Here is a 12,782-nt window from a genome sequence, read left to right on the forward strand (position 1 = left end):
GCTCCATTTTTCACAAAAAGTCGCCAAATATGAAAAAGTAAATACAGGTAAATTTGGTAAAGGAAAGTAAAAAAAATAAAAATAAAAAAAAAATAAAAATAATAATAATAATATATATATATATATATATATAATAACTGTCAACAGTCAGTAAAGAAATAACATTTTTATCATATTTTTAGGGGGAAAATCAGGAAAATGATGTATGAACAAACCCCTCTGAAAAAGTATGTACAGAGTATGTATGTAAGTGCTACTGAAGTGGAGATTTCTGGTTCAGCGCATGAGAAAAAATTTCTCATTTTGAGAAAACGACCTTTAAAGATATGTACTGTAATTGAAATCTACAAAACACAAATAGACAAAGTGTAAAATATAAATACAAAAACACTTAAATGTGTATTTTGGGTGGTTTCTTTCCACTAGTCTGAAGACGTTATGGAAGCAAAATAACCCAAAATCTCTAAATTGAGTATTGCATGAAAAAACAATGGAATTGCCTTGGTGTTATATATTAGACACAATATTTCAATATTTTGACACAAATCAGATTTTCTCTCTTTTTTGCATTCACTCATGACAAACCACTTGTGTTTGCATTAATAACCCTGGCAAGAACTGCAGTTGACTTTTCACACATCACAACAAGGAACAAGCATTATTTACATATGATGCACAGACATAAGCATGTGTGCATTTGAAAGTAGCTGTCAGTCAGTCAGGAAGCACTTGTGTACCGAATTGGGCACTACCAATTAAAACATAATTTCTTGTCCATGTGCTCATGATGTGTTATTGAGCTATTGCGCTTATGTTGTTTAAATAGGTTTGGATCTGTACTGCAACATTTCCCCCTTTCCTCCCAATAAGTCTTTCAAACAAAAATAAACAAAAAACACTGTTTCTGAATCCTCCGTAATTCACAATGTGTGAATTGTTAACTCTGTGCGATTTTAGCATAGTTGGATCTGGCTGCTGGCCATCTGTGCAGTGGCTCTTTAATCCGTTTTCCATTCGATGGGTACAGCTGTGTACTCTCTTGCCAGCATTTTGCTTACCACTTTCTTCAAGGGGACTTCAATGAGCCCACTTCAAAGGGAGCAGAATGGCAGAATGGTTTTAGCAAGCTCTCCTGATGAAAATGTTGTTTCTTTTAATACGCAACCTGACACTTGGCCTCAATGATCAGCCGCAGCATCAAACACAATTAGCTGACGAGGCCTCCCAGACTGTATGCATCATAATCAGCTTCGTCATCATTCCTGCTGGGATCTGGTTACGTGTTGAGCGGTGCACACGCACAGCCTGGTGTTATACTGTGATATGATGCATGTAGAACAGTCAGTGCGAGAAAGGGTGTCAGCTTGATCACAATGGTATACCGGGGTCACAAATGTCTTTTCCATGATCAGGTACAGTAGACCAGGGTTTCCCAGATTGGGGTTTGTGATGGAACTGCAGGAAGTTCAAAAAGCTAATAATTCATTAAACCATAAAAATATAAAATGAAATAAATACATTTAAAATAAAAACAAATCAAAATAAAATGCTTACTAAAAATACTTAAATATTTAGTTTTGTTAACCTGCATGTCATGTGACCACTAAGTGACATAAGATAACTTAAATTATTTAAATATTAACTTAAAATCCCAGGGGTTACTTCAAGTAAATATTTTAGGCCAAAGGAGTTTGGCTAACAAACAAGCTTGGCAATCCCTGGACCAGACAATGAGCAGACCTTATACTTCTTGGAAAATTAATGGAAACCAATTTTTCAAAAACATTTTCTCTAGGGGCATAAAAACAATCTGAAAAGTGGCAGGCACAATGTAAAACTTTAATATTAATATTAATATTAATTTTTTTTTTTCTTTTAATTTTTCTTTCTTTTTCTTTTTTTAATATTACATATATAGTTGATTTCTTGTTTCAAGAATTTTTGATATTTTAACTGGAAAATAAATTAAAAATACTAATTAAAACTCAGTAATAGCATTAACCAGGCTTCACTGAAAAAAAAATGATACTAAATTATTTTAAGGTAAGTGGTTGCAAACAATTTATTTTAGCTACATTTAATAAAAAAAATATGTTGAAAGTTAGTCAACTAAATTTGTTTATTTAAATGTAGCTAAAATAAATTGATTGCAACCACTTACCTTAAAAAAATTAGTAAATTCAACTAAATTAGTTTATTTAAATGTAGCTAAAATAATTTGATTGCAACCACTTACCTTAATTTTTTTTTAGTAAATTCCATGAATCATTTTTTTTCAGTGTTGAGTGCTGCTGATGCTTGCATGCAACCGGTTTACAGTGACTTCTGATTGGTCTAAAAGTATTTTTATATGGTTGGCTACAATTATTCTTAATTTTACCATTACATTTTAAATAACAAAATCTTTATCCCTTGATATTTACAGATATGCTTCACAATGTTTTGCTTTTCCTTATAGTGCATCACTTAACTACTAGTACGATGTGCATTGTAAACCTTCTACATTTATGTAATCAGCAGTGTTTCTCACTGTAAATCCTAATTAAAACCAAAGCATACTCTATTAGCATGCAGTAAATAGCTGTTTAATTCACTAGTGTGCCTTCAATTCGATATATCTACATGTATAATAAAAATAAGCAAATTGAGTGAGGCAACTTTAACAAGTCAAAGTAATTGTTTTCCATAAATCATTTAGCAAATATACAACTGTGTCTTATTGAGGTCCTGTACAGTTATGTTCATAACACTGAAGTCTCTGTGGAATATAAGATGCAGCTGCCAACCCTAAGGTAGGTGGCACAACAATATCTCCTAGTGGTGAGACGTAGGCATCACTCGATGTAATGAGACATGAATCATCAAAGAGAACTTTGCTGTTTTTGTATGTCCAAATCCTCAACTGCATCACAGGCAACATGTTGACACAGGGCAATAGCTTTTTTATGCGCTCTGTGCCATAAAAAAAATTACCTTCTGTACGCTCTGGCACTTTAAATAACATGAACCGAGTCTAAAAACATTCAATGCAAATCCAGTGGTGTGTAGTTTCACTGTAGAATCACTGTAATGACCAATAATGCTGCTGTGTCATGGGCCACGTGAAAAATGAATATCAGAAATAAAAGCTGTTTACTCAAACCCCAGCACATAACCCTCACAGCAAGATGCAGATGTTTATAGCGAGGGTTATGAGCAAATTAGAAATGCAATGTTCACATACTTAGCTGATATTGGAGGATGTAGCCAATTATGAGTCCATTTGCGTCAACTGGAGGAGACCAGGTCAAGGTGACCTTGTGTTTCTGGATGTTTGTAACACTGAAAGCAGATACTTGACCAGGAACTGAAGGTAGGGAATGAAAGAAAGAGTTGACAGATATATTAATAATTTAAAGGAACGTTTCACACAAAAATGGTCATTATTATTCATTTGTTCATTCCAAAACTTTGGGACTTTCTTTCTTCCCCTACATCAAAGGTATCTCATTTGCATTTCCAAGTATTCAAACTTGTTTCCAAATATTCTAGTCACTTGACATGTGACTAGAATGGTCACATGACAAACCAGAGCCAACTGCTGCATCCCAATTAACCTACGTATATTATGCTCTAAAAATATGTACTCTTTTTGTGAAGAAAAAAATATTTAATTTTGAGTGTGTTAGCAGAAGAGCATGCAACATTTGGGAAATACTACTTTGTCATAATTGCGTCTTTAACGGACCTCACTGTCGCTTTGTTAGGTGCATCCTGTTACCATTTAAACTGCCCTGTCAATCATCTTGCCACAGTCAACATCTTCCATATTTAATTTCATTTAATTTCCTACCATTTTGGAGAAAAAATGATGTAGCATGTTGATCTGCCAGTCAATAACTTCTGCATGACGCAAGTTAATGACCAAACGTATCTTTATAAATGTTCACAATCTTGTTGCAGATGAAATATAATGCGAATACATTTTTTTAAATTTTTTATTATGTTATATATTGATTATTAATCACTCAAACCCCTTCATCTAAACATCTCTACTTAACCATCAGTCTCACACATCTGACATGATTTTGAACACTCTTTATACTTAATTGTAGTTCTAATATTAGCCATTAGAGTGAGCATGCATTTGCAACATACTACAATTTGGGACACACTAAATCTAATTTCGAATACTATTTAGGATGTATAGTATGCAAATTGGAACATAGCATGTCTTTTAAGGTAAACTAAAGGCTGGACACACTACTCGACTTTTAAAATTGGAACATATTTTAACTTAACACTAGGCATCATACACTTGCTGACTTGGAACTGGTTACATAGAACAACTGGGCATTATACTGTACACTAAATGACTGAGGATTACACACTACCAAATTTTAAAGTTGTTTCAAAAACAATAAACTCACACAGAAACATGACAAATGAAAACAATGTGTGTTCTAAAGTAGGCTCTAAATATCAAACGTATTCGATATGCTTCAACTGGACAGATAGTCTGAAGCTAAAGAAATCAGAGTCTGTTGTGTTTAAAGTACATGATGTGATATTCTGTGAAATCTGTCAAATCCAACTGCCAAAACCCGCAGACTGGCTCTGACTTTCATCAACTAGCGTCTACTCATCCAGACTGCAAATCGGGGGGAAAAATCTGTGCAAAAGCCTTAACTCACAAAACCAAATGTATTATGTTCACACACGTCCTCTCCTCACTCACCTCCCTCAGGTGTTTTGAAGCTGACCGGATGACTGCCAGGCCCGTTTCCTCTGCTGTTAAAGGCCATGACAATGAGGCTGTATTCAGAGAACGGCTTAAGCCCTGTGACCACCGCATGGTTCCTCTCGCCTGAGAATGTCAATGTGTGTTTGTCACCATGTGTTTTCTTTGAGTACAGCAGACTACGAAGCCTCCAAAAGCTTATCTGTAAGTACATGAGGTTAGATTAGTCCATGGGTAGTGAAATACAGCTGATGAGTAAAATACCACCATCGATTAATACATGTGGATAGCTGTGACAGCTTGCTGGGAAACAAGAGGAGCTTCGAGGTCAAAAAAGGGGTCACTGGCCTTTAAACCATGGCTACAAAGCAAAACACATGTTGGTGCGGAATTACCCTGTAGCCCCCCAGATGTCCATTGAGTTTGTCCTTGTGAACATGGTCCCATCTGACCTTCACCATGGTGTTGTTCATCACTTCTACGGCTATACCCTCTGGAGCGGCTGTGGGGACTATGGACGAATAACATGCAAATTAAATATTACAAATAGCTCTATATAGCTGCCTTCAAATTACACTGTTCCTAAATCAAGATAATGCCAGTGAATTAGATTCAGCAATATCCATGAAATAAGGACCAAGAAATGTAGTGTAATTTTGAGGGTAATCATGGGAAAAACTGTGGTGGGAGTAATAGTTGTTTATGTGGAGTTATGGACTATAATATTGTTTTTATGTTTTGTAACTACATTTCGTTATCAAACACTTGGCAAATTGCCTATACTACAGTGATTTACCATACACAATCTAAGTAATCTCACAATCTCACTGACACCTGCTAATGGGAAGAGATTTGATTATAATGGAATAAAACCTTGTAAACACCAGTGTTGGGTAAGCAACATCGAAACTCTACCCTGCAAAGCTAAGCTACATATAATTTAAAACACACACACACACACACACACACATACTTTTTAAACACTGTATTATTAACAGCCCTTATGCAATATATTAAAACCCTCATAATGCATTTGGGTATGTTTTGAAAAAATGCATAGTTTTTAGTATGGGAACCAAACTTGTGTAAATACTATCAAAATACACTTCCTTTAATGTATGTTTTTAAAAAAATCACCATTTAAACTCTTAGCGTTTGGGTCCATTTTGACCCATGTTTCAACATGACTGTGTATATATATATATATATATATATATATATATGTCTCAAAAATACTATTGTAAAATATAATGCTTATTGCAGCATGAAAATGTGATAATCTGAAAGTGAAAGTTAATGTAAGTAAAATATATTTATTACATTCAGCACTTGAACATTCTAGAATAATAGTTATGTTGTTTTGTTAAAAAATGTATATGTTAGATTTCATAAATGTCACCTTTTTTGAGCAGTGATGAGTGTTAATATCACAAATATACTCCGAATTTTTATAAAAATCAATGCTAATCAATGGAAATCAATGGGAATCAAAACTGTTTGGTTAGAAACATTCTTCAAAATAACTTCTTTTGTGTTCTGCAGAGGAAAACAAATGCATACAGGTTTGTAATGACATGAAGTTGAGAAAATGATGACAGAAATTTCTTTTCTTTTCTTTTTTTGTTGACTATCTCTTTAAAACTATTAAAATAATCGTTAACGGACCAATTAAGGAATCTGAAAAGATAAATCTCTGCCATGCAGGGATTCAAACAGGTGACTAATTTCTGAATCTTTTTTTCACATGAACCTTCAAAATGAACTGATTCACTAGAATGAATCATACTTTCATTCCATCAGCTTGCTCGGCTTTAAAGCTGCAGACAAACAAACAGCAATTTAGCATTCATTCGCTACTTTTAGCTAGTTACTCCCAACACTGGCAAATATGCACTAAGATAAGAGAGAAATAAAAAAAGAGGGAGAGACTGAGAAAGAAAAGGGGACTAAACTAATCGTACTGCACAGAGACGTAGTGACCTGAGATAACATCGGGAGGGCAACTCCAAAAGAAAACTGAAGGCAGAAGAATAATTATAGCCACAAATGTAAATAGCTCATAGCCATGATAACATTTCATTTGTTAGTCTACAAAGACTCTGAGTGAGGAAATCGTTCCCGCTTGTGCAATTTAATATCCTCAATAAGGCACAACAAATCGGCATATCAGCGCTACTGTTTGGATGCTGTGTAAAGGCAAGATGGTATTTCATCAGCGTTCTCTGTCCTCTAGGTTTGTTGATCTTCTCGTCACACATGTACTGCACTTTTGCTGGGGTGGGTTATGTGTTTCTGTTTACAGGCAATGCTTATTTGCAATGTAATAAGACCCTTACAGACAAACAAAAGGTTAGAAAAAAATTCAAAATCTTCACCTGCTTTGTATGCTCTCAAAGGTAAACATGCACAATGCTTTGACAGTGAGTGAAATGTCAATGGTATTGGCTTATTTGAATGCATGCTCATCTCCACAGCTCAGACACAATGGAGGTTGCTCCTACTTACAATCCTCTCCTGAGTACGCTGTGATTATTTCATCTACAAAGACTAGTGAGGAAATCGTTCCCGCTTGTGCAATTTAATATCCTCAATAAGGCACAACAAATCAGCATATCAGCGCTACTGTTTGGATGCTGTGTAAAGGCAAGATGGTATTTCATCAGCGTTCTCTGTCCTCTAGGTTTGTTGATCTTCTCGTCACACATGTACTGCACTTTTGCTGGGGTGGGTTATGTGTTTCTGTTTACAGGCAATGCTTATTTGCAATGTAATAAGACCCTTACAGACAAACAAAAGGTTAGAAAAAAATTCAAAATCTTCACCTGCTTTGTATGCTCTCAAAGGTAAACATGCACAATGCTTTGACAGTGAGTGAAATGTCAATGGTATTGGCTTATTTGAATGCATGCTCATCTCCACAGCTCAGACACAATGGAGGTTGCTCCTACTTACAATCCTCTCCTGAGTACGCTGTGATTATTTCAGGTTCTGGACCCCAGCCCGCATGGTTCTTGGCCTGAATTTTGATCTCGTAAATGACGAACGTTGGGGTGTTTTTAACAACGAACGAGTGCCTCTTCACCATGTGCTCCATCCAGTCCTCTCCAGTGCCTTGCCTTCTGTAGCTTACTTTGTACTCCAGACCAGGCCCGTTGTGTTCAATAGGTGACAGTGGCTGTGACAGGAGAACAAAAGAGCTCAGTTCAGTTGACAGAAACAGAAAATCAAAGGAAATAGCATTTAGTTCTCAAACACTTGGTGTTTTTATTGTCTCATCCTCAGTGCACGCTCACGGACCATGTGTTGCTGACCGTATGATGAATATTGCACACAAAAAAATGGCAAACACTGGCAGAAATCAACATTTGCAATTAGACTGGCTGGCTTTACACAGTTTCCAAGAGTAAGGGGGGCACGTTTATCAGTTTGAGTTTAAATAATGAGCACTTCTGAGGAATAATTAGAGATGGTTTGCTCAAGATGGTTAGTAGCAAGTTAGTAGCTACAGTAGATACCTGCATATAGAACTGTATATTCATGCTTTGTTTTCTCAGTTATTTCTGAGAAATAAGCATGTGAAATAATATTTTACAGTTATTACTCTTTATAAGTTTGAGGTTGGTAATGTTTTTGATAGACGTTTCTTATGCTCACCAAAATACAGTAAAAACAGTAATGAAATAGTATTACAATTTAAAATTACTATTCCATTTTAATAAATTTGAAAATGTCATTTATATCTGTGATGGCAAAGTTGAATTTTTCAGCAGCCATTACTCCAGTCTTTAGTGTTAGACGATCTTTCAGAAATCATATTTAATATGCTGATTTTGCTCAAGGAACATTTCCTTTGTTGATATTCCCTAAACTTTTGAACAATAGTATTTATTTATTTTTTATTATTATTATTTATTTTTTTTTACATTTTTTTTCCCATTATTTGTTTTAATTTTATCATTCTTTTTTTTTCCATGCATGTCTATTATTGTGGAGACTTCTGCAGAATGTTCAGTGCTTATACCTGGTTAATTGCCAACGGTTTATCATGATGTCAAGCATTATAACAATTAACTTTTATTAACAAAGCTCTAAGGTACAGCAGCTAACTATGATTTTACAATCATCTTGCAGCAAAAGACCGAACAAAATGCAATTATTCATTAACATCCACCATTAACAATGAGATTCCTCATAATTTTATAAAGTAGGTGCATTAGTATGAAAAGGTGGCCAAGTAATAGCTCAGAAACTGTAAAAGACATTCACCTTTATATGAAAATCTTAATTTATGTATCCTGTTCCTTTTACTTTTTAATCAAAGACTGACTCTGGGCTCCTTTTGATGGGAACCTGTATCCAGTGAGATCCATTTCAGCAGGGCTTTGTAACTTTCCCAACAGCATGGCAATAAAGATAGCCATGTTTTGCTATGCAAAAACTGCTATCTCGGGAAATACGCTTATCGATAATTGGAACCTAACAGCTGACACTGTTAGTTTGCACTCCCCCTCTGAGAACTAAATGAAATTCTGTATTTGAGAGCTCTTCTTTATCTGTGCAGCCTTTGCAGTGCTTTGAACGTTAGATATTCCTGAAGACTATTGGAACTGAATGTTTAGCATCGTACCTCCCAGTTGATATCCATTTCATGTGGCAAATGACCTTCGATCTTGATATTTTCTGGGTTCTTGTCGGGTGCTTTGGAAAGAGCAGAAATATGGATTTTGTTGGAGATGAAATTGTTAAGTGGAAGAAAGAAAAATGGCCTGTGAAATATGCACTTTATAGACTGGAGCTTAAATGACAGGGAAAATCAATTATCTCACAAGTTTGAATGTTTTAAAGTTCAGTAGGTGATGAAGTTGGCCTCACTGCTATATATAAAGGTGACGTGGTTAGGAGAAACAGAAGGAGAGCTCATAGATACCTGATGCTGGAGTTTTGTATCTTTCAGTGGCCTGGCTTGGCCGACCTCTTCCCACCTCATTGGTGGCGGAGACTCTAAATCGGTAGTCTACGTGTCCGTGAAGATTCAGCAGAGCGAAGTGATGGTTTCCCGGTACTCTCATCATCTCCTTCCAGCTGCCCGGCTCATGTTGGCTTTCCTCAAACTCTATAACAAACTCTGCACAAAGTTTAAAATTAGAACTGGAGTCAACACAGACAACATTTTAATAAAGTGGCTTTACTCGGGAAATATTATTTATATTGACTGATTTAAACTGACTACATTAGGTTACACCAATGAAAATTGTTGTTAAAGGTTAGATCAGGTAGAAAACAGACCCTACAGTAACTTCTGATCTTTTACAGTGCATGAGCAAAATTAATCTGTACATAAACTGCATCCCAGTGTAGCTGTGTGACATTAATTTTGTATGATACCTTGTAACGCCTCAAATTTACATGAAAAATTAATTACATTTTACACTACCATTCAAAAAATTTGGGGTCAGTAAGATTTTTTTGTTGTTGTTTTCAAAGAAAATTATACTTTTATTCAGAAAGAAAAAAAAGTGACAGTAAAAGACATTCATAATGTCATAAAATATTTCTATTTAAAATAAAATCTTTTCTGTTGAACTTTGTGTTCGTCATAAAATCCTGAAAAAAAAAACATGTTTCTTGAGCATCAAATCAGCATATTAGAATGATTTTTAATAGATCATGTGACACTGAAGACTGGAGCAATGACTGATGAAAATTTAGCTTCGCTGTCACAGGAATAAATTACTCTTTAAAATATGTTAAAACAGAAAAGACTTATTTTAAATTGAAATAATATTTCACTATAGTATTGTTTTTACAGTATTTTTGATCTAATAAATGCATCCTTGATGAGCATAAGAGACTTCATAAACAAAAAAAAAATTACCAACCCCAAAGTTTTGAACGGTAGTGTAATTAGCATATGTTGAGTCATTTATATAAGGTAAAAATTGGCCAAACAAGTAAAACCAAGAGGCTGTGCAAGTCCTAGTCTATAATCTGTACCCAGTGCATCCAAATTTATATTTATAATACAGTATATGGTAGGGGTTGCACCGACTATTCGACTAGTCGACTTCAATGCTCTGCCATGACGGTTTAAGCTTGACATCGACTAGTCACTGGTCCCATAGAGGGCGCAACAGGATAAGAAATCTTTGAAAGACTTCCACATTTACGCTCTGTTTCCAAACAGTTAAAATGACAAATAAATGCATACTCTGAAAGCGCTCCACAAGACATGTGAGATTATATTACTGGATGCTCGAAATTGAATGGGAGAATGCACGTTTTAAACCGCTTATTGTACAGGTAGGTAAATTAATCGCCGTTCTAATCTAATGAGCTGCTGCACTGTAACGCACACACATAGGCTACAGACCGTAGCTCGTACATCACGCACAGATCGCGCGCACACAGAATCATTCAGCGCGGAAATGTACTGTCAACACTGTTCTGTGATTTCTCAATAAAATAGCTTAGAAACTGAAAAGTTCAAGCATATATTTCTTAATAACTAAATCCCACAGCTTCACTACTAGTAAAGAGACGCTGCCAGGTAGAATCAATTCACACATGCAATCGCTCTCACTAATGCATTCATATGAATGTAATCTTTACTGTGCTACTTTATCTATATCTGATTTAGAACGAGCAGAAATCTGTGAGAAACATAACGACTCAAAGACAAAAGAACTGTTAAAACTTAGCTGTTATATGAGCAATAGCCATGTGGGCAGCGCTGTGTCATATGCCATAGCTGTGCACAAAGTGTTTATCATAGCTCCAGACTTCTTTGTTTATTAATGACGTCATCAGCGACTAGTCGACTTCGACTCGACTTTCATCACATAAAAGTCGACTTTAAAAAATCAGAAGTCGTTCAACCACTAGTATATGGACAATAAGGGTGTTAAGACTATGTTACCTGTAATGGAGCTGTTATGGTCATCTCCTGGAATCCACTGCAGTTTCACACTTCTGCCATTATGTTCGGAAAGGATCACATCCTCTGGTGGATCAGGAACATCTAAGGAAACAACAAACTTTATTTAGGGCTGTCAATCGATTAAGTATCTCGAGTTCAATCAGATTCACTACATGATATTGTTGCTTTTTTTGTTTTTGTTGCCATTTTATAGATATTTTGGAGACAGTAGGAGAAATAAAGAAAATGATAGGGAGAAGAGGGAGGATGGGTCTGGGAAATGACACCAGCTGGTTTCAAACATGACAGAGCTCATGCACTACCTGCCAGGTCATGTCTCCAGCTAGTTTATTTGTACAAATACTATGTGGTGCTGTCTTATTAAGTATATAATTCCAGCTGTGGCGCAGCAGGTAGCCAAATCCCGCCTGTGTCGTGCGCTGAACCCAATTCAGCCCTCAAAACTTCTGTCCATCTTTACTTTCCTAAAATGCATAGACCAAAATCACATAACTCACCCACAACTGAAAGCTGTGCAACCGCCATGTCCTGGTCGACTGGTGTTCTGGCCACACAGGCATAAAAGCCCTGGTCTCCAAAGCTCACATTAATGATTTCAAGCACTCCATCGTCCAGGATATATCTACAGACACCAGCAAAGACACTGATTAGACAGCTCTGACATTCACTACTGTAGAATAATGACATCCTGTTGTATCTCACCGTGCGTTCTCGCTGGCGTTAAGGGCCATGCCATCTTTTTCCCAGAGGATCTCAAAGTCATCACCAATGGAGGGATCAAACTCTGCCTGGCATGAAAACTGGATAGTAGTTCTGGCCAAAACCCGCAAATCATGAGGAGGATCGACTATTCTGGTGGGATCTGACAAGGAAAACAAAAGTCATTTTGGATTATATGGATTAACTAAATTGATTGATTTTCTGAATCTTGTAAACCCCTTGAACTTGACTGATTTACAAAAGAGTATCTGTTTCTCATACCTTTGACTTCAAGTGTTGCAGCAATGGCAACTTTGCCCTCAGTGTTTTGAGCAAAACAAGAATACTCCCCCATGTCCTCTTTCATCACGTTGTGGATCTCCAGCGAACCATTCTTATGAACAGAAAACCTTTCTCCTTCCACTG

The 12,782-nt window shown here is 36.0% G+C and overlaps 1 protein-coding gene across 7 annotated transcripts in view; it reads right to left on the reverse strand.

Annotated features, from left to right (window-relative positions):
- Positions 1–12,782, reverse strand: part of LOC107680707 (neural cell adhesion molecule L1-like protein) — a 56,444-nt gene that overhangs the window by 14,225 nt on the left and 29,437 nt on the right. For 5 of the 7 annotated variants that reach the window (XM_016476732.1, XM_016476736.1, XM_016476733.1 and 2 more), the window contains 11 exons: positions 12,639–12,766; positions 12,360–12,519; positions 12,155–12,279; positions 11,637–11,738; positions 9,648–9,845; positions 9,348–9,418; positions 7,673–7,895; positions 6,701–6,736; positions 5,116–5,231; positions 4,718–4,922; positions 3,224–3,346 (listed from right to left, as the gene is read on the reverse strand). In XM_016476732.1, coding sequence (XP_016332218.1) covers positions 3,224–3,346; positions 4,718–4,922; positions 5,116–5,231; positions 6,701–6,736; positions 7,673–7,895; positions 9,348–9,418; positions 9,648–9,845; positions 11,637–11,738; positions 12,155–12,279; positions 12,360–12,519; positions 12,639–12,766 — 1,487 coding nt within the window. The remainder of the gene's footprint in view (positions 1–3,223; positions 3,347–4,717; positions 4,923–5,115; positions 5,232–6,700; positions 6,737–7,672; positions 7,896–9,347; positions 9,419–9,647; positions 9,846–11,636; positions 11,739–12,154; positions 12,280–12,359; positions 12,520–12,638; positions 12,767–12,782) is intronic. The other 2 variants (XM_016476737.1, XM_016476734.1) reach the window with 1 other exon arrangement.

The sequence above is a fragment of the Sinocyclocheilus anshuiensis genome, unplaced genomic scaffold (assembly GCF_001515605.1).
Source record: "Sinocyclocheilus anshuiensis isolate Anshui unplaced genomic scaffold, SAMN03320099.WGS_v1.1 scaffold396, whole genome shotgun sequence".
In the NCBI taxonomy this organism is placed as follows: domain Eukaryota; kingdom Metazoa; phylum Chordata; class Actinopteri; order Cypriniformes; family Cyprinidae; genus Sinocyclocheilus; species Sinocyclocheilus anshuiensis.